The sequence below is a fragment of the Sceloporus undulatus genome, chromosome 4, assembly GCF_019175285.1.
Source record: "Sceloporus undulatus isolate JIND9_A2432 ecotype Alabama chromosome 4, SceUnd_v1.1, whole genome shotgun sequence".
NCBI lineage: Eukaryota > Metazoa > Chordata > Lepidosauria > Squamata > Phrynosomatidae > Sceloporus > Sceloporus undulatus.
Window position 1 is genome coordinate 14,059,201 of NC_056525.1, and position 21,904 is coordinate 14,081,104.

At 39.8% G+C, this 21,904-nt stretch overlaps 1 protein-coding gene across 14 annotated transcripts in view; it reads right to left on the bottom strand.

Moving 5' to 3' along the window:
* Window positions 1-1,321: 1,321 nt before the first annotated feature.
* Window positions 1,322-21,904, bottom strand: part of CDH4 (cadherin 4) — a 1,166,202-nt gene continuing 1,145,619 nt past the window's right edge. For 13 of the 14 annotated variants that reach the window (XM_042462689.1, XM_042462688.1, XM_042462685.1 and 10 more), the window contains 3 exons: window positions 20,132-20,271; window positions 18,767-18,931; window positions 1,322-5,938 (listed from right to left, as the gene is read on the bottom strand). In XM_042462689.1, coding sequence (XP_042318623.1) covers window positions 5,732-5,938; window positions 18,767-18,931; window positions 20,132-20,271 — 512 coding nt within the window. In that variant the 3' untranslated portion in view covers window positions 1,322-5,731. The remainder of the gene's footprint in view (window positions 5,939-18,766; window positions 18,932-20,131; window positions 20,272-21,904) is intronic. The other variant, XM_042462691.1, reaches the window with a different exon arrangement.

Below are 21,904 nucleotides of genomic sequence, written 5' to 3' on the forward strand. Positions count from 1 at the left end.
AAATGTCTGAGGCTGCATCTACACTTAATTACTGCAGAATTAATGCAATTTGACAATGCTTTAACTGACATGGCTCAATGCTATGGAATTCTGGGATTTGTAGTTTTGTGAGATATTTAGCTTCTCTGTCAGAGAGCTCTGGTGCAACAAATCCCAGGATTCCATAGGATGGAGCCATGACAATTAAAGCGGTGTGAAACTTCATTAATTCTGCAGTGTGACAGTGGCCTTAGTTTCTCTCTCCTCCTCCTCCAATGTTTCCCTCTTCATCCCAGCTTGCTTTAATTGGTGTAAACTGAGTTCAAAATGCAAAAATAGTTTGCTCTCAATTGCAGCTGGAAATGAGCAGAGGGGTCAGAATCATGTCCTTCCCAGTTGTTGTTGTTGATGATGTGCACCTTCAGGTCATTTCCAATTTATGGGGACCCTAAGATGAACATTTCATGGGATTTTCTTGGCAAGATTTATTCAGGTTTTTTGTCTTTGCCTTCCTCTGAGGCTGAGAGAGTGTGACTTGCCCATCATCACTCAGTGGATTTCCATAGCTGAGCGGGGATTTAAATTTTGGTCTCCAGAGTCATTGTCCAATGCTCAAACCACTACACATGCTGGCTTCCCAGGAGTCTCAGACAAAAGGCAACTGCTGCAGCCTTTCTGAGTTTGTGTACTCTGATGTTACATGGCAACATCCAGGTTTTTATCTATGAAATATTGGAGGGCATGGATGTATTAAAGTTGGAAGGTGGAGACTGGAGTGGGAAAAAAAAACCCCAATCTAAACTGTCTGGTTTAAGTTGTATGTAGATGTTCAAGTTTAAGGACACAGTCCAGAGAACAGCGTAACCAAGTCCAAGGCTTAAATCCAATGGCTAGTCCTAAACAGAATCATGAAATCTGCTGCTCAGTGGCATTGCCAGCCAACACTAATGTAAATCCCAGTGATTCAGTGGATCGACTCTAGTGGGGATTAGTAATTGGATTTAGGTATGTAGGAGTTTGTGGAGTCCACTCTGCATGATGCATGACTAACCACTTTTGGAACTGCAAACACTTTTAAAAGCAGCTTTTGATCTGTCCCGCTCTTCCAAAATGAAACAGTTTCTTTTTTAAAAAAGCGTGGCTGGGTGTTATGTGCAAATCCTTGGCTGCACCTCAGAAATTCTCTGGATTGTGGCCAGTGCAAACTACAGTACAGTGAAATCACATCCTCTGTGAGCAAAATCACAATAGATAGGCAGAATGCTCCCTCCAGAATACTTCCCCCCCCCTAAAAAACCCAAAACACATTCCTTTATCAGAGACGACACATTTCAAATGGTCGTTAATTTACAGAAATTGTGTTTTATAGAAAATATGATACAATGAAATATAAAATGCGCGAGGAGCATTTTCAAAGTCTATAGACAAAGGAGCTTGCATTCTAATACGCTCTTAACAACATCCATTTGAAGTACATTTCTCCACGCTCATTCCCCTTCCCCTCCCCTTCTCAACTTCAAAATGAGAATCAATTTGTATATTGACCAAAAAAGAAAAAAGAAAAAGAAAAAGAAAAAAAGGAGAAAGGGGGGGGGGGGGAAGGAAAAGACAAACAAAAAAGGAGGATAAGGTAAGAGCAACCCCATTTCTTGTTGATAATCAAAAACAATTTCTTTAAAACTGTGCAGACTCTTGGATTTAAAGAAAATAATACCTAAGCACACCTATATTGTTTCCCATAAATCTGCTGGAGACTAGCTTTTTGTGTTTTTTTTTCTTTTTAAATCATAGATAATCCAAGATTTCAAAGCACAATTAAGTGGCTCATAATCCATTAAATGTGATTTTGTACATTACACATCCATGCAATCTAAATAATTGTACAAACATTAGACATAAACCCCACTAGTCCAAATCATTAAAAGGGATGGGGGGAGAACAATTTTTTTTGACAGAAAAAGTACAGAATCTAGATGGATTTATTTTTAAAAATACTGACCCTACATACAAACTAGGTAGTATGCTACCCTTGATTATAGAGAGGTTCAATCAGGGTGCAGCAAATAACTCTGGCTTAATTGTCAACATTTATGCACATTAATCACATGGTAGTCTTTTCTTACCCTGGAGGTACTGATGATAGATACAGGTGCATATTGATCAGGTTGCACATAGTTTGATTTACGTACAGTTGATTCAATCTGGCTAACAATAGTCAAAAGATGCTAACATTGCCCAAAGGATGATTATGGACCACCCAAAAGTTCTTTCCCCCACCGTGGTGTGTGTTTGTGTGTTTGCCCGCTTTTTATGCAGAAGGGAACGATAACGTATTTGTACAAGGTGAAAGATAAGTCCCATGGATATGCTTCATCTCTGATAGGGTTTTCTAAGGAAAGTATCCAACAGGATTATGCACCAGGACACCATAAATGTGAGACAGTTTAAACACAGCATCCCTGATTACTGTCTGGAAAAGAAAATACCAGCACAACCCCAACACAGAGGTGTGCAGTGGTTCTTTTCTATGGATCCATGCCAACCATAACTTTCCTGGCAGTATCATTAGCACCTTTCACCCAACACTATGATCTACAGTTCTTAGGATGTGGGGTGGGTAATTCTAAGGAGGTACAGATTGTTTCCAGAGGAAAAGCAATCTCTTCTTCGACTCCAGTTAATGGATATCATATGAATTATGAAGTTGTCTTCCAGTAAGTCAGACTGTACAGTACAGTTGACTTTGAATGGCACAAATTCTTCAAATTGCCACAAAGGTATTTTCCCCAGCTTTTTTATTTTCCTGAGGACATTTTAAACTGGAGAGGCCAAGGAATGAACCTACAACCTTATGGGGAAAAAAAAAAAAACCAGTGGGCTTACCATTGAGCTAAGAGTCCTCAAAGCCAAAACTAGACCATCAGGAAGGATATCTGCCCACTGACAGAATCTCCAGAACATAACATTATGTGGCTCATCTTTCACTTTGACTGAAAGTGTGGAGGATCAATGAGGTTATATCTCTCCTTCTTTCTCTCTTTTTTCTTGAGGATCCTTATCCTGCATTTACCCTTTCCTCCTTTTATTTGGTCAGTTTTTTCCCTGGCCAAGGTCAAAGAAAGCTACCAAGAGATTCAGATTTACTTTTTCTAAGGACCAATCTGCCTTAAATATTGCATTACAGTTTTGAAAAAAATGCAGTGCAGTGGTTTGGGTGTTGAATTAAGATCCGGGAGATCAGGATTTGAATCCTTGCTAATGGGTGACTATGGGCAAGTTACACTCTCAGCCTCACAGGAAGCAAAGGCAACCTAACATGAACAAATCTTGCCAAGACAATCCAGTGATAGGTTCACCTTAGGGCCAGTATAAGTTGGAAATGACTTGAAGGCACACAACAGCAATACAATGGTTACTTCAAGGTGAGCTTCCCACCATTGTATCTGTACCATGCACCATACTTTCTGAAGTCTCATCTCCACAAGGCAGATCTGGTGTTTCCCATATTCCACACAGTATTAGCTTACAGTGGGTTTCACATGAATTGCACCCAGAATGATATCTCATGGTATGGGAAAAGTCTATTTGATAAAGTTTTACCACATCTTTTAAAAATATAGTAATACAAGAATTGGACCAGGGTTGGCTTGACTATGTAACAACCAAAGAGGTTGTTTAGGAAGAGCCAATAGCAATGTACAGTTGAAACGTGTTTCTAAAGCTCCTTGTAGAGGATCTTGGGGTGCACCGCTTTGATCACACACCATACCACTGATTGGGACTGTAATATTTCTCAGGCCAACCTTGATGTGTATCTCACTTTTGGAGCAATGAACTACACAAAACTCAAGGAGTTCCAGTGCTACTTTTCTTTTGACAATGAAGTAAGATGTTAATACACAATCAAAGAAATCTGGTCATTTGATTACTCATTATACAGTATCAGTCTGCATGTGCTTTTCAATCAGGTTCATTGGTTTTCCTGGCTAATATCACAAAATCATAGAACAGACTGCTTGCACTGAAACAGGAAACTGCGTGATAAATCATTCCAGACTAGAGGCGTAACTGGTCCCATCTTATAAATTACCAGGGAACATAAGACATAACCATGGTAAGACAATATCCTCTGCTGGACTGGCTTCTATTGGATGAAATAGCATCAAAACTATTTTGAGGTCCCACAACACCTGTTATCATGGCACTCAAAGCTGGTTCATAGGAGTTCCCTCTAAGTTTGCAGCTTTTTTAAATGGAGATGTGCACCTTCTTGGTTGAGTTAATTAGCCTCCCCCCCCCACCCCAAGTCAACAAAGGGATTATATGTACATTTTTGCTTGTGCTTAGCTTCATCACCTTTTCATGGTACAGTAATAGGAAGGGGTAGAACCTCTGGTTACATTAATGTAGGCTACAAAACAGGTCCTCTGGGCTCTATGCAGTGCAACTCTAAACCATGATGCACAATGCAAGTCCCACACAGTAGGGCTCAGTGAGCCACAAGTGGCCTGCAGAACCTATGTTTTGTGCCACTGCTTTCAAATATTTGGTGAGAGAATTTACACAGCTCTACACAGCTTGCTGAAACCATTTGTTCAGATGGTCAAATGCTGCATTCCTAATCTTCTGTCAGAATTTCATGTTAAAAATTCATCACAATGAATGTTTCATAGAAACACAGAACCTAACCATGATAGCTAGAACTCAGCAGGTGGAGGGGACTAGGAAGAAAGAAAGAAAGAAAGAAAGAAGACTCTTTCACACAAGTGGCCTTTGGTCTTGCCATTTACTGTAGGGCTTATGCAATGTCTTCTTGGTTGTTGTACTCACCAAAGGCTTACCAATGCTCTAGTTCTATGCAGCTACATCACATCTGACCAGGTCAGAAGAGAAAACCCAGGTCAATATTTTGCATCAGATAAACAATGAATTGTATATACAACAGGTGCACTCATTTCACCATTGGCATATGCCAAAAGATAGCAGTTTAGCAATTGTTGTACACTAAGCATTTTGCTTCTTCACTCCCCTCCACCCAGAAATACCTCTCCCACCTATTTATGTATTTATGTATTTTTTAGAAAAAAAGGCCCATAAGAGAAACCGTTCCATAGTCCCTGTTTTCTGTTAATTCGTTCCCAGCTAGCACTGGCTTAGGGTCATAGAGTGTGGTGTCCAAAGATGGTGGAAACGTAAATTTTTGTTTGTTTCTTTTGAACACTCCTGAGATTGAGGGAATCTGATACATGTACCAAAAGGCACTTTCAAATATATATATCTATATATATATTTTAAAAACAGTGCTTCTGTTCTAAGAAATTCAAGTTAAGACAGAGTGCCTTTCACTCCCTTTATAGTCATAAAGTGGATAGAACAAGCAGTATCCCCGCTGACACACTGGGAAAAAAACATTTTTAAAAACCCACAAATGCAGCAGAGGTGAGTGTTCATGCTAGACAGCTCAAAGTTCTTAAAAAAGAGAGAAAGATAACAGGAAAGAAAGAAAGAAAGAAAACAACAGAAAAAAAGAAACTTTCTAAATCACCACTAAAAGGAATACAGTCAGCAGAGGATATTAATTTAAAAAAGCTGCCACTTCTGTACAGTTCTTGGTTCTTCTCCATCTTCTTCCTTCTCCATTTCTTTCTTCTTTCTTCTTCCTTGTTGGGGTTCTTTTCTTCTTCTTCACCATCATCAACTTCTTCTAATGCTATAGCTTTCCTCTTTTGCAAAACAAGAATGTGAGGTCAGTTTAGTCATCCTCGCCACCCCCATACATGTCTGCCAGTTTCTTGAACCTTGGCCCCCAGTCGTTCAGGTAGTCGTAATCTTGGTCTCCGGAGCTCGAGGAGTTGAGTGAGCTTACAGAGCCTGCTGTTGAACCACTTCCTTCATAGTCAAAGACAAGAAGGGAATCGTAGGGAGGAGCTGTTGGGTCATTATCTGCTGCTCTCAAGCCCTGAAAGTTTAAAGAAGAAACAGGTTATCTTCTACTGGAGGCATATCTGCATAGGAATTTGCTTAGATTGGCTTTGTGCCACAGTATAGAGCACAGAAGGCATATCTCTTTCCTACAGATGTATATATTATTTTGTACAGTTTTATTTTTTAAAGCATTCCCTGAAAGAATCCAGTACCTATAGCTTTCACTGAGAGATTCCAAGTGCCTCTGCTTCCAAGGCTAACTGGTGAGAGAAAATAAAGACTGTTGACCCCATTTAAAGCTGTACTTGGTCCTATGAATTCCTATCTATGGCAGTGGACAAAGCAAGAGATAAGATGAACTGTCATCAGCCTTGTTGACACACATGTGGCCCTACACAGACCAACATGAGTATGGAATGGCCAACTGACATCTCCTTCTGTGAAAGAAAGAGTAGCGGCAATGCTACCACCATTCCATCATTCTGGAGACAGGCTACAACTGATGAGTTACCTCCCAGGATTTTTGGGGGGGGGGGGGAACAAGGAGATCACCCACAAAGGTCCAAAAACCTTGCCAAGCTCGTGGAGACTGTGGGAGTCGAAACAGAACAAAAAACTGGAAAGCACATATTTTCAGTGGAAGAATGGAAGTAGATAAGAGAGTTTATTGCACGGGCCTCGGAGAACATGCCCAGAGCAGAACGGAAGTGAGTGGGAAGGTAACAAAATGGGGAAAGTGGCCGATATTCAAGAACTGATCTGAATGATTCTTGAAAATCAGCTCCAGTGGGATGGATGGGGAACGGACTGGGGACTTCCAGTGGCATCGGCAGCATTCTCCCATGTGGTAATATGTGTCCTTTCCCTGTTCTCTTCCCTTCCTGCTCACTCCCGTTCCGCTCTGGGTGCATTCTCCGAAGCCCATACAATAAACTCGAAAGTCTCATGTGCTGTGTGACGATCCAAGACTCTTCTCTCTTAAAAAGCCCAACGTGTTTCAGCCTTATCACGAATTGGCCTTCTTCAGGGGCAAATATCAGAAATTTCTGCAGTCTGCACTCTCGGTTAAATTGTTGTATATTAAAAGGAAGTTCAAAAGGTCCACTAATACTCAGAAGCTCCACTTTCATTGAGAATGCATTTGCAGCTCCAGAAATTTCTGATATTTGTCCCTGAAGAAGGCCAATTGGTGAGAAGGCTGAAATACATTGGGCTTTTTAAGCAACAAATGTTTTTGGACCATCACATAGCATCTGGGACTGTGAGAGTTGACTGTGACTGAAGTGGGGGAGGGAATGCAAGGCAAATTCCATCAGATAATCCTGTTGCACACAAGCCTTTACGTGGTAAACCAGCAGCAACTGTACTTTCTTCCTTTAAATATCTTGTAACAATAATTGGATTTATGGGATGAAATGAAATTTTTGATCAAGTGGTTGTCATCAATAGCTGGGTAAGTGTTCTGCCTTTCATATTACTGGATGAGATCTTGAAAATTACTGCTTTAAATTTTAAGACTGAAGTCAGAAAGTTTAATAAATGTGTGAGTAAAAGGAAAATAAATTTTTGTGGCTAAAGGACATAGTGATGAGGAATTATCAAATAAACCCCTTAATTTGGAATGTTTATTTTTTTAAAAAAATACATTGTAAGTAAAATTAGATTGAAAGAGAGAAGCTGGTTTGTTTTGAGAAAAACAGATTATCTTGACTGGAAGAGGCTCCTAATTAACAGCAGCCGGAGTAACATAAGAGGTGTGTTACTATTACATTGTATCAGAGGAGCTGTTGTAGAGAGAAAGGTTAACTTTGCATGTGCCAAAATCTGGCTTACAAGAAGGAGGGCAAAGATACAAACCTGGGAAGAGGATGCTGATTCAACAATATGGCAAGAGCTTCAGCAGGAACTTAAACTGATGATCAGTGATATTAAGACAATTGATTTGGACTGAAATTTGGGTTGCAGGATGAGACCGATGATGGGAAAATACAAGTTTGAGAGGAGGAAATGGATGAACCAAAGAGCTCAGGAAGGATGAATGAATAGGAAGTCAGCTTGGAATGTGAGAATAAAATCATAGATATGGTTGGAGTAAGTGTTTTATTTTTGAAGACACATAAGTGATTCTGCAGGTGACATTCAAAACAACACAGAACCGAGGAAGAGAGAAGATGGGGAACATGGGGGAAGTTGAGAGGGATGATAAGAATGTTTTGTTTGGAGAAATGTTTTTCCCTCAGATACTCTGTAATCATATGAAAGGTGCCCACTTTTTAACTGAAGAGATTTGATAAAATGCCAAGGGTGAAATCCAGTTAAAATAGCTAGAAACAAAGGCCAACTTTGTTGCAATTTAGCTGTTGATATGGTTCTTGTTATACGATGTTTTAAAATGTCAATAAGGATTTCATTATTTGTGGTTTGGTCAATGTAAAAATACAGGTCATAAAACAAAGTATGTTGATTTAAGAAATTATTTACAAAAGTTACCTATTGCTGTATATTGTTCTATATGGGTTTGGAAGGTCTAGAAGGCATGGGAATTGAAGCAGAGATGAACAAAAAGGCAATTAAAGAAGCCATAGAAAACAGAAAATAACAATTTAAAGGCGAGATTTATATTAATAATAAAGGAATAGAGGTAATTTTTCTTTTTCTTTCAGATTGGTTGGGAGGCACAGCTGATGATGATATGGTAGTAAAAGGAGAAAGGGGATAATTTGAGGAGATTAATAGAACTATATGCATTTGAGAGGTAAAAGTAATATAAACATTATATGTGACTTTAATATTATTAATAATAATAATATTTTATTTATATTTCCCGTTTCTCCCTTCAGATCGAAGTGGGATTACAGCAAATAAAAACATCATAAAAATACATATATAATTTGAAATACATCAATCAAAGAAAAGAAGTAAGAAAAAGGAAGAGTTGTTACAGTATTGCTCATAATCATAAGGATCGACTCATCATTTTCAGGTGTAAAATATTATTCAAAATCAGATTAAAAGAGATCAGTCAGATTAAAGGAGATCCATTTTAAGCACTTTTAAAAAGATTTCCAAAGAAGTGATAAAATTGCTAGGGATTATATCTTTGATAGTTGATTATATCTTTAATTTGGAATATATCTTTAATTTAATTTGGAAATATTAATACGTATTTGTAACATGCAGAAAGGAGGTTGAAGAGGTTGAAGGTTATTTTTTTTTAATATGAGAAAGATATTGATGGACCTTATTTTTAATACAGTTTAATAACCACTGAAGAGAAGATTAGAATTCACTTTTATCCTTCCTAGTTTTTTTTCTGTTCTTTTCCTATATTTGTATTTACCATTGCTTTTTCCTTGTTTTTTTCCTATTTTCTCTTTTTAGATTAGATACTGTTATTCTGTTTGTATGTATTTGAAAAACTTTAAATAAAATTTAAATATGGAAGAAGAGTTGCCCTAAACCATTATATCAGATTCCTACCACTTTAATTGCCATGGTTCCATTTTATGAAATCCTGTGATTTATAGTTGGGTAAGGTACAAAGATTTCTTTGCTAGGGAGTTTTAGACCTCTACTTTTAACTACAACTCCCAAAGTGCACTAAATATCTGTTGACACTACACAGTTTAATCCCCAATTCCTTTCTTCCTAAGGCATCTTGGTCCCTTACATTTACTATAATAAATTATAAATCCCAGAATGCCTTAGGATGGAGCCATTACCATTAAAGTGGTATAAAACTGCTGTAGTACAGATCTGCTTTAGAATCAGAAACTGGAATGTAGTAGAAGAGAACTAACACATTTCATTGACCATTAATGAGCTCAAAAAGCCCATCTGTTTATGTTAACATCGAAGAAAGTTATCTGTTAATCACAAACAATGTCACAGCACTTATAGAAAAAATGGCATGTAAAACTTTTGACTATGTCTGTGACACTGTTGCTCACATGTGGTACATTTTATTGTTGGCTCCTTCAAAAATGACAAATCTGTGCTACAGTATTTCCAGTTTCTGTGTACAGTGTATGTGTGAAATTTAGACAGCGAAGAAAATCGACATTAAAAAAATCGACTCATTTGAAATGTCATGCCCGAGGAGAACTCTATGGATATCATGGACTGTTAAAAAGATAGATAAATGGGCCCAAGAACAAATGAGTTTGAACTCTCAGAAAAGCCAAAATGACTGAGGCTAGTGTATTTTGGACATATAATGAGATGACATGATTCATGGGAAAAGATGATAATGTCCAGTAAAATTGAAGGAAGAGGAAAAGAGGGAGATAATCTTACAGATGACTAGACTAAATCAAAGAAGCCATAGCCTTGATCTGCTAATGACCAGGACTCTTGGTGGTCTCCCATCCATTGCGTTGCCATATGCTGAAGTAAAATAACAAATATGAATCCCACAATCTGAGTTTTGGCTGTGAATGGTGGGAAAGATACTCCAACAAATCTGGTGCCAGATTGGGAAGGACTATTTTTAATGCATAGTACAGCCACACCTCTGTATCCATAGATTCTGCATCCATAGATTCAACCATCCATGGCTTGAAAATATTTTTTAAAATTCCAAAAAACAAACCTTGATATTGCCTTTTATATAAAGGACACCATTTTCATTCAACCATTGTATATAATGGACTTGATCCTCCATGGATTTTGCAATCCACAGGAAATCCTGGGACCAAACTCTAGCCGATACCAAGGGCCCACAGTATCTCACAATCTGTACCATTAGATATTGTCATTCATCTGCTGCCTCACTTTTCTTTCTGACCCTGCCAGTTTCTGGCACAATCTGTGCTGTTCACTCAGCCTTTAGACATCATGGATTCTTTAAGGGAGAATCTCATGAAATACAGTGGTCCCTTCATATCTGTTGAGGTTTGGTTCCAGTATCCTCTGCGGATACTAAAATCCGGGGAAGCTCCAGTCCCATTAAATACAACAGTGTAGTAAAATAGCATCCTTTATATAAAACAGAAAAATCAAGTTTGACGTCTTGGAATTATTTCTTCAATATTTTGTTTGAATCTGTAGATGCAGAATCCATGGATTGGGAAGGCCAACTGTAATGGCTGCTCTGAAATCAGCATAGTAAAATGGTGAGCCTTTTATAAAACACCAAAATCAAGATTTGTTTTTTGAATATATATATATATATATATATATATATATATATATATATATATATATATTTCAAGCTGTGAATGGCTGAATCCATGGATAAAGAATCAGTGGATAAGGACATCTGATTCTACAAAGTAGATCCTGTCACAATTTTTCTAAAATTGACTTTAAAAGGAAAGAACTTATGTTACTTGTTAAATTAAAATAGGTAATGCTGTTCCCTTTAATTACTTCTAAACTGTTAGACCTTGTTTAGAAAAGGTAGCTCGGTTATTTTAATTCATTATCTCCCATCTCTTTTTAAGATCAAAATTGTGTGGGGAGACTACAATGACACCTGGTAAAGATGTAAAAATCTGTCAGTTTTGTTTTCTTTGATTTTTTTTAAAGAACCGATAGAGGACTGGTCTTTAGAGACCCTTGTACTGCTGGAAGAGGTGCGTCACAGGAATTAAGTGCTGGTTAATTCCTGTGATGCTGCTTTCAGATAGTTTTTTTAAAAGAAATAACTAAAATGAAATATGCTACTTCTTTTGAGAAATAGGAAAACCAAAAGTTACTTTTTAAGAATGTAAGCAAAAACCACAGCAACCTACATATTTTGTATTCTTTTTTTAAAATGGAATGGTAATAGTAAGAATCAACTGGGATGGCATAAGAACTGCAACTATAATGGACAGTCTAATTATATTTTATCTCTGTGTTTACTGATGTGAGCTTTTACCTGTTCCTATTTGAATTTTTCTAAACTGTCATGAGACCTGGGACTGTCTCAATGACAGGAAATAGACAGACAGACAGATTCTGTAAATGTGACATTTAAAATGCTGGTTTCAAATTAAAGAAATGTGACATTCCAAATGCTGGTTTCAAATATAAGGGGGGAAAAGAAATACAAAATATATAAAGAAATTTAGAAACTGGGGTATGTTCTTGCTATAGACAAACCAAAGTGAAATTCTCAGCTGACCCAGTCCTTCATGCGCATTCTAAGGTCCAAGTCTATCTTTCTGTTTCATAGACTCATAGAGTTGGAAGGGTCCTAGTGGTCCATCAGGTCGAAACTCCTGCTCAGGGCAGGATCTCCAACTAGAGCATCTTCAGCAGGTCCAGCCTCTTTCTGAAGATGTCTAGAGAAGGAAACCCCACCATCTCTGTAGGCTACTGGTTCCAATGCTGAAATGCTCTTACTGTCAAGAAGTTCTTTTTAATGTTCCATTGAAATCTGCTCTCCTGTATCTTCAATTTAGCAGATCTAGTCTATCCTCTGGGGCAGCATAGAAAAGTCTTTCCCCATCCTCTCTGTAATAGTCTTTGATGTGTGGAAGCTGGGAGTTTGGCCATCAAATGCAACCTTTTTTCCAACACTGGCTGGTGGCTTCCGTGTCAATGGGGCCCCTGAATACACTCCATGTTTCATTTTTAACATTATCCAGTGTGTTGAACCTGTTCTGGGCATGGCTTGTTTAATGTTCAGACTAAATTCCAGCACAGAATCACTGCTTTGCTGATATAGAGGCCACAATTTGCCATTGCTTTGTTGCTCTGCCATACATTTGTTTTGAGTGTTCTTGTCAGAAGTCATTGTTTGGATGGGGTAGTGGTGAGATTTCCCTGTCTAGAATGAAAAATGAGCAGTGTGAGAAAGAACAGATGGATTTTAACTTGGGTCCAGAAGTTTGCAAATTGTATTTGTATGTACTATAGAGGGCAGAAAGGAAGAATGTTTACTGATTAAAAATTGAGGGTGGGGGGAGAGTCTCAAGTGAAGGAAGTAGATACAATAACAAAATTAAATTGCTCCCACATTTAGGTACCAGCCTTATGAAATGGATCACATTTTTTGCCTCCAAGGAAATAACACATCGATTGGTTTGCAAACACACCATCTCACTTTTCAATAGTAAAAGGATCAAGTCGACAAATTAAAGGAAAATATGAAATGCACAGTTTTGAGAACTGCACAGGGACTTCATTCTTTGCCAGCATAGCTGAGATACAGACAGGGAGGCAGAGGAATCTGCATAGCCATGATGGCAACATAGCTCTAGCTATTCCTATTGAATCTTGGGCTGCTATTTATGCTCTTTTCTTGTGATGCCTGCTGATTAGGTAATATTGATGAGAATAAATTGTCTTTGAAACACCTAGGCCAGAATTCAATTGGGGACGTATGTCTTTGGAAGTTGTCATAGGTCTGTGGTAAATAAAATTTAGCAGTTTCACAGCATTCTGCAAAAGGCCACTGTTATGTTACTATGTAGAGGAGCCCACAAAATGACCATTGTGCATTGGACTGATGCACAATGAGACAAACACATATTAGGACATAGACTAGGGAGTGCATACTCATCAAATTTGCAGATGACACCGAATTAGGAGGAATAGCTAATACTCCAGAGGACAGGATCAAAATTCAAAATGACCTGAATAGACTAGAAAGCTGGGCCAATGCTAACAAAATGAAATTCAACACAGAGAAATGTAAGGTACAGCACTTAGGGCAAAAAAATAAAATAAAATGCACAGATATAGGATGGGGGACACCTGGCTGAATGAAACTATGTGTGTAAGGGATCTAGGAGTCCAAGTAGATCACAAGTTGAACATGAGTCAACAGTGTGATGCAGCAGCTAAAAAGGCCAATGCAATTTTAGGCTGCATCAATAAAAGTATAGTGTCTAGATCAAGAGAAGTAATGGTGCCACTATATTCTGCTTTGGTCAGGCCCCACCTGGAATATTGTGTCCAGTTCTGGGCACCACAATTCAAAAAGGACATTGAGAAACTGGAGCGTGTCCAAAGGAGGGTGACTAAAATGGTGAAGGGTCTGGAAAACATGTCCTATGAGGAACGACTTAGTGAGCTTAGGATGTTTAGCCTGGAGAAGAGAAGGTTAAGAGGTGATATGATAGCCCTGTTTAAATATTTGAAGGGATGTCATATTGAGGAGGGAGCAAACTTGTTTTCTTCTGCTCCAGAGACTAGGACCCGGAGCAATGGATGCAAGCTGCAGGAAAAGAGATTCCACCTCAACATTAGGAGGAACTTCCTGACAGTAAGGGCTGTTCGACAGTGGAACAAACTCCTCCCTCGGAGTGTAGTGGAGTCTCCTTCTCTGGAGGTCTTTCAGCAGAGGCTGGGTGGCCATCTGTCAAGGATGCTTTGATTGAGATTTTCTGCATGGCAGGGGGTTGGACTGGATGGCCCTTGCGGTCTCTTCCAACTCTATGATTCTATGATTCTATGATCAGTAGAGCAATAGCAATAGCACCTCACATTTCTATACTGCTTCATAGTGAACCAAGCACTCTCTAAGCAGTTTGCAATGTGCTAGCCAATTGCCCCAAGAAGTTGGCTACTCATTTTACCAACATGTGAAAGGATGGAAAGCTGAGTTAACCTGGAGCCCTGTGCATTTGAACTCATAATACTGTGACTGCAGTACTGGTATTTAACCACTGTGCCAGCAGGGCTGTGCATCAGGACACTCTGGCTGGTGTTATGTTTCCATCTTTGCAATTCAAAAATAGGGTTCCTTAGTGACTCTGCTACATAAGTAAGTGTGCCTGAAGGGATCCAACTTAGGCTGCAATAGAAAATAGCATTTTCTATTGGTTTTTGGCACAAAAGCAAACAGACAAACAAACAAACCATGTATAAATATTGCTCATAATAAGTCCCAGATTGCAAGATTTCCCCTAAATCCAATACTTTCCTCATCAGCGTTTCCTAACCCTTAAGCAACACTCCCCCCCCCCAGTCATTTGTGAAATTATTGAAATATTCTTTTCATTCCTACTGTAGGCATCCCCTAAATAGCCATGGAGATGCACGGGGAAAGTAACATAAAAAGGTAGAGTTCATGGCTGGTGGGTTGTCATGGCATGAAGAAAGTTGAGATTTCTGACTTCTACAATAATCAAAAGAAAAGACATAACTGGGAGTTCATGCCTGCATAGCTCACTAACAGGATATCAGATAAGTTAGTTAACAGTTCTTAGCAATCTCCTTCCTGGACTATCTCTGTGTAATTGCGTTGAATCACTGTCTGTGTTCTTTCAGTTAGTGTTCACTCTGGTTCCCATCTGCTGTCCTAACCCTTCTATATAATCCCACATATGTTGGTACACCTGGGTTCCAACCTAGTCCCGCTACTTCACATCTTCTTGGCATCTGTGCAGGTAGTATCATGAGCCAATAATGGAAATGGAAGCTCTACACCTATGCTCTATCTGTCCTTCTCTATGAGGATCCCTTCAAATATATATTCACATAGGTACATCTACATGGGAGGAATATGAACTTTAACTGAAAGGAAGGGGATGTGAGGCTAGGGTTTTGCTTGCTGGTCTGTCTTCATGCAGTTATAATGCTACCTGCACAGGGGCCTGTGCATCAGCCCTAAATATATTTGCATTTCAGAATAACAGGTGGCAAGGATAACTTCTAACTGTGGCGTGTTAAAAATGGGCCTTTAATACGCCCCCGTCACGTGCTAGGGGTTGGCCAAGGACCTAGCGTCCATACCAGCCTCACCCCTAGCACGTGATGGGGGCGTAAAGATGGTGGCGCCCTATACACACGGGCACCGCCATCTTTACGTGCTGGACACGTTGCGTCCGCACGTGTTGTCCCGGAAATGATTCCGCAAATGTGCCCCTTACGTTTTGTGGCGTCTCTTCCGGGGCTTGAGAAGGAGCGCGATTTCCATGCTCCTTCTCGGCAGCGCCTGGGAGCTGCACCGTTTAAAGGCTGCGGCTCCCGGATGGTGCAAGCGGCGGCGGCAGCAGACCGCCACAATCCGGCGGTCTGTAACGTGCCTGTGTTTGTTAAATTATATCCCACTTGTCCATGCATGATGTCCACGGCATCACATGTGCAGAGTTTACCTAAGAACATAAGCAAGGGCCATGTTGCAAAACTGGTAGTTACACTGATGAAATAGCTTCAGTCAGCAGAAGTCAGAGGAGTGTAACCTTATTTCCCCTTTGTAGCCTTCCATGCTGTCCACAAATCTACTCTGCAAGGTTTCTGATGCTGGGGACAAGTCTACACAGACCAAACGAACTGGTTTCCCTACACTCTTGCTCCAAACACAGGGCCAAAGCCTCCATTTGACTGCAGACTGTCTTCAAAATGTGAGGTTAGTTCTACATCAAATCTGGACCATCCCTGTCTTAAAGTGCATTAAAAAAGATTTATCTTTTCTTCCAGAGTGATGCCAGGGGACACGTGTCCTGCTGTGTCACCTGGCACAGCCACCACTAGTGTGAGTCACTCCCTCTGAAGTCATAATGAGGTGCCCAGCCATGTGATCTGCTGGGTGCCTCATTTTCGACCTCAGAGGGAGCAGCTTGCCCCAGACATGGTGCTGTGGGATGGCACAGTGGGATACTTGTGTAGACAGATGCATAGCTTTGTTACGATGCAGAAGTAATATGGGAGAATTTAGGGCAACACCAGGGCCAGAATATTCCAGGACTAGCCTGGAGTATTCTGGTTGGTGTAGACCCACCCTAAGGTTGCATCTACAAGCAGAATTAATGCATTTTGATACTGCTTTAACTGCCATGGCTCAATGCAATGGAATTCTGAGATTTGCAATCGTTAGAGATTAATCTTCTTTGTCACAGTGGTCTGTGCCACAACAAACTACATATCCCAGAATTCCATAGGATGAAGCCATGCCATATAAACAGGTGTCAAACTGCATTAATTGTACAGAGCGGCAGCAGCATGATTTGGTGGCTCCCCAGCAGAGCCTGAAAACAGTTGCTTTATTATTATTACTTTTGGGATTCTGAGAGTTGTAGTCCAAAAATGTATGTACATTTATATTTCTAAGCTCTGCTTCCCAGTTAGTATGACACTAATTTAGAGTCTAGAATACTCTTTAATATTAGATCAAAACTGTATCACATCTAGCTTTCAGTTTCTCATAAAACTAAAATTGGAGAAACCTGTGTGAAGCCCACAAGAAGGACATGCAGGCAATAGGCCTTTCCTCTTACTGCTTCCCAGCAACTGGTAGGTTCTTGGTATATTGCCTCTGAACATGGATATTACCATAAACCCATCAGGACTAGTACCTGATGGTGGATCACTCAGCACTTTGTGTCCCTTTGAAGCCATCAAACAAAAGAAGAACTACTACAATAATGCACCCCTAATATAGACTGTGTGAAAAAGCATTTTCTTTCACTTGTCCTGAATAAGCTTGGGGAATGTGTGGATGGGTATAAGCCCCTTGTACAGAAGAATATATGGAAACTATAGCAGGGGGAAGAAAGCAGATGTGCTTCTAACTCTCTCCCCATGCCTTCTTCTTTGCATGTATCAAACATCTGCATAGAGCAAAGGTGGATCAATTAAGATCTGCTCCCATAACCCATGAGATGTTGAATATCTCTGTGATGTTAATTGGAATATTCATGAACAATTCATGAAAGTCGTAAAGTCATGGAAACAGGCCCTTCTGAGTGCCTATTTGAATATAATGATGAGCCAGAGCTTGGAAACAGTTACTTCCTTGAACTACAATATCCAGCTGGTCAGTAGTTAGTCTGGTTGAGTATTCTGGGGGTTATAGCCCAACAAAGTAGTATTTCCCAGTTTTCCGAATAAAATAGCCAGCATCCCCAGAATGAAGGATTACAGTGCAACACTTGAAGGATTTATGATAAGTGTACTCAAGTGTTTTTTTCCACAGGATCCCCTGGAAACATGCCATGCACTCTGCACACATGGCTACTTTCACAGCTGGCTCACCACTACACAAAGCAGTTGATTTCTCTCTTTGCTGGCTGCTGCTTAAGTTACTTATAGGGTTTAAATGTGCTGTTACTAAATTGTGATTGTATTGGTTGTTTCCTTTGTAAATGTTATACTTCGTTTGCCTTGGGCTATCTGTTGGAAAGGCAGCCAATACTTGATGTGGATGTGAATAAATAAGAGTATAAACAAATAAAGCACTGTAACACAGCTAAAGGTTGGAGAAATAACTTGTTGGACTATGGCTACTAGAATACAGTTCCCTGATGTGGCTCTCAATGCAGTCCTGCATCTGGGATTGTCCTAGAACAAGTTCTAGGTTCTGAACTGGTCCATTGTATTGTTAGGTCCATTGTATTGTTAATCAGATTTCCTGAAATACAACACATTGTGGAAATGCAGACCTCTCTATCATACTGAGAACAATTTCTGACATTTGTCTCCATTTCAAGAGGAGTTTATCATGCAATAGAGACATCAAATACATGAACAACAAAGACCTCAATTTGATTTGGATGTGCAGAATTACTAAAGCAGTTCTGTAGTTTTTATTTACTTAATTTACTTAAGGGAGTAAGTTTTTGGAAGATGAACAAAGTACAAGTCTAATGTTAAAATACATCAAAATATGTTTTTTTCCTTGGCAAATAGTGACAGTCCATGTCTGTCTGTATGTCTGTCTGTCTGTCTGCCTGCCTGCCTGCCTAATATTTATCTGTTTTATACTGTCCATGTTATCAGCAGCAGGTACACAGACCTCAGGAAAGTTAATTTTTTGGACTACAGTTGCCAGAATCCTCCAGGCAACATGGTCAGTGACCTGGCTGGGGATTTTGGCTGGGGATTTTGGGAGCCATATTCCAAAAGAGTAATGTTTCATAGCTATAAAATGGTCCTTCTGGCTAACTGAGCCTGCAGCAGAGATGTAAGGTAGCTCACAAGAACATACCTCATTAATAAAGTCCCCAATGTCCCCAGGATGGGGGATTACAGGTCTTATAGGATACTGGGGCTCAGCGCCAATAGGTCGCTCATCTACTCGACGGACTCCATTTGCTTTGTTCAAAACATGATCCATGTTCTCTGGCTGCTGAAGTTGGCTTAAATCATAATCCTGTAACAAATGGAGAAGCAGAGAATAAGGCTCAGACAGCTTATCACTGAAAATCTTGAAGTGACTCTAGGCTGTCAGGGCAATAAATAATCCGATTGGCTCTAGTTCAACTGGAACTGAAGCAGAACCATCTCACTATGAGGCATTTGTGCCTGCACCTGACACATATGCTAGTGGTCATTTGATGGGGGGGGGGGAGCTGAGAAGAACCACAGGCATATCTGAGAGCTGGAATAAGCCAGCATTGTTTGAAATTATTGATTTTATGTGTGGATAGGAAGCCCCTCTGAGTGGGTTAATAAAAGAAATAATGCCCACCTTCATGACCACCTTATGGACTGCAGAATTCAGTGAATCTATTTGTGACAGAACAGCCACACTCATGATAAATCTAGACTCCAAACCAAGTCTGAATTGTCATGCTTTACTAGGCCTATCTGGAAACATCTCAGCTCTGGCATGAGAATATAACATCACAGTTCACATGATGCCCAATTGACCATAATCAATTTTTTGCAGGTCATAAACAGGTCCTCCCAGCTATCCTCCCTACCTCTGTGCTGGTCCTTATTTGTATCATGAAGTCCACAACAATGTTTGATGTATGGAAAGTCTTGGGCAAGCCTAGCCTATGTCTTGTCTTTCTTGTTGGGATGTGACCTTTGGTAGGGTCTTGAGCACTAAACTCTCATTATCTAGCAAAGAACCATTTCCAAGCACCAAACAGAACTCAATATCCTTCCTATAAAAGTTTCAGAATTGGATCCAGAGACATGTGAAGACATTTTATTACCTGACACAAAGGACAAGATAGTTTTTGCCATTTATTCCACATATATAGAGGCTGGTTGGATTGGGAGTTGAATATTATTTCAACATTAGGGACAAAATAGCATTCCTCACTGTACTCCAGGGCAGTATGTTACGTGATTGGATAATGGGAAGGCTGCACAGAACATACAACATAATCCCCTAATACCCTGTCAGTGCTCTATGTTCCCCTCTCCTCCTCCTGCATCTGACACATAAGGTTGCTGACTCAGACTACCTAATGATTGCATTACACACAGTTCAAGTATTGTGACTGATGTTCAAGTGCAACGCACAAGTAAGTATGGCAGTAGAGCTTTTGGAATGCCTACACTGCAAGTGAACACATTGGGTCATGCGTTGATTTCCCAATGAAGATGATCTCCTCACCTGGTCTTCTTCTCCACCTCCTTCCTCATCGTACTTCAGAATATTATCCCGGACATCATCCTCTGGATCAATGAGAAGCTGCTTTGTGTGCCTCTCCTTTTCCCTGCGCTTCATCCATACTACAAAAAGTAAAACCATGGCTGCAAGACAAACAAAGGGAAAGACACAGTTGAAAGGGGTGACCTATGTTTCCTATTGAACTAGCATCCTTATTCCAAAGGAGGCACTAAAAGTGTCCCATCTTTTTCTCTGTAAATGATGGATTGTATTTGAAAATGTGATGCTAAGACTGGAGCCATAAAAATGAGAATGGAGGAAACAAGTATCACCCTCTGTGCTGTTAACAATCATTATAACAAGGGTTACAGAAACTTTAAATGGTTCCCTAACCTGAATTCCATCACAATGTATATTTCAAATAAACAAAATAAGAATAAATTAAATATGGCCTAATTTTCAATGCATCACAAAATACATTCTGAAATGGGAATAATTACTTTCTTGTGCCAGACGAACAGGATATGTTAGCTGGTACTGCTTTAAAAAGGTAAAATTAGGCACTCACTGATCATGTTAGGAGTAGGCAATTTGCTACTACCTGTGTTTTGAACTACAGCTCCCATCATCAACAGCTACCATGGTGGATGATCTTGAATTATAGTAGTTGTAATCCAAAACATTTGGAGAGTACTAGGTTGCCTACCCTAGATTTGGTATAGCCTTCACAGTGAAAAGATGGCAACACTTACTGACATTGTACTACGCTGTGGAGATCCAGTGGAAAACAGGGCCACATTGTGCTTAAGAGCCTACATTGTGCTTAAGTAGACTAAATAGACACTCACAGTTACACAATGGCTACACTACACCATTCTTCTATTGAATATTGACACTGTGCAAATCACTGTGTACTTGCCAGTGTGCCTGCTCATTGTACCATTGTGAAATGGGGAATGCATATTGGCTGTTTTCACACTCCCAGTTAATAAAGTGATACACTTAAGGCACTAACAAATAGTTTTGCAGCATCCAGGAATATGCAACAGCATGGACGACATCTTGTTAGTTAGTTCCAACTAGAATAGATCCATTGAATAAGCTGTTATATGGTGAGTCAATATGTAGGTAAACCAGATGATTTAATGACTCTACCCTAGTCAGCTAACAATATGATGTGTACCCATGTGAGAGGGACATAGCTGTGAAACTTCACACATGCAGTACTGAATACGTCTGAATACAGTGGGCCCTTATTATCCATGGGGGTTCAGTTCCAGAACCTCCAAACATAGCAAAAACCGTGGGACCTCATGTCCAATGGCATTTAATGGCAGCGCGCAGGCATGCAGTCACTCTACTAGGACTGAGTGCATGCACAACCATTGAAGTCAATGGAACTTGCTGTCTGCAGATGTTCAAATCTGTGGATGGCAAGTGGTTGGGGCAGATGTGCTGTACATCTAGTGCACAATGACCAGAAAAGTACAACACCATAGAGTCATAGAATCACAGAGTTGGAAGGGGCCTCATGGGCCATTGAGTCTTCTCAGAGAAGGATCTCCAGCTCCGTATGTAAAGGAATTTATATATGTCTATGACACCAACAGGATCCTAGTTAATGGCCTACCTAAATTCATGGAAATGACAAGGACCCATCCCAATAGCTGGAGCATAAAACAGAAACACTATTTATAACCTAATCATTTGTTGAAAAGTATCTTACAGTAGTTCAAGATGTTTTGTACCTTGGTTCAGCCATTAATCAAAATGGTA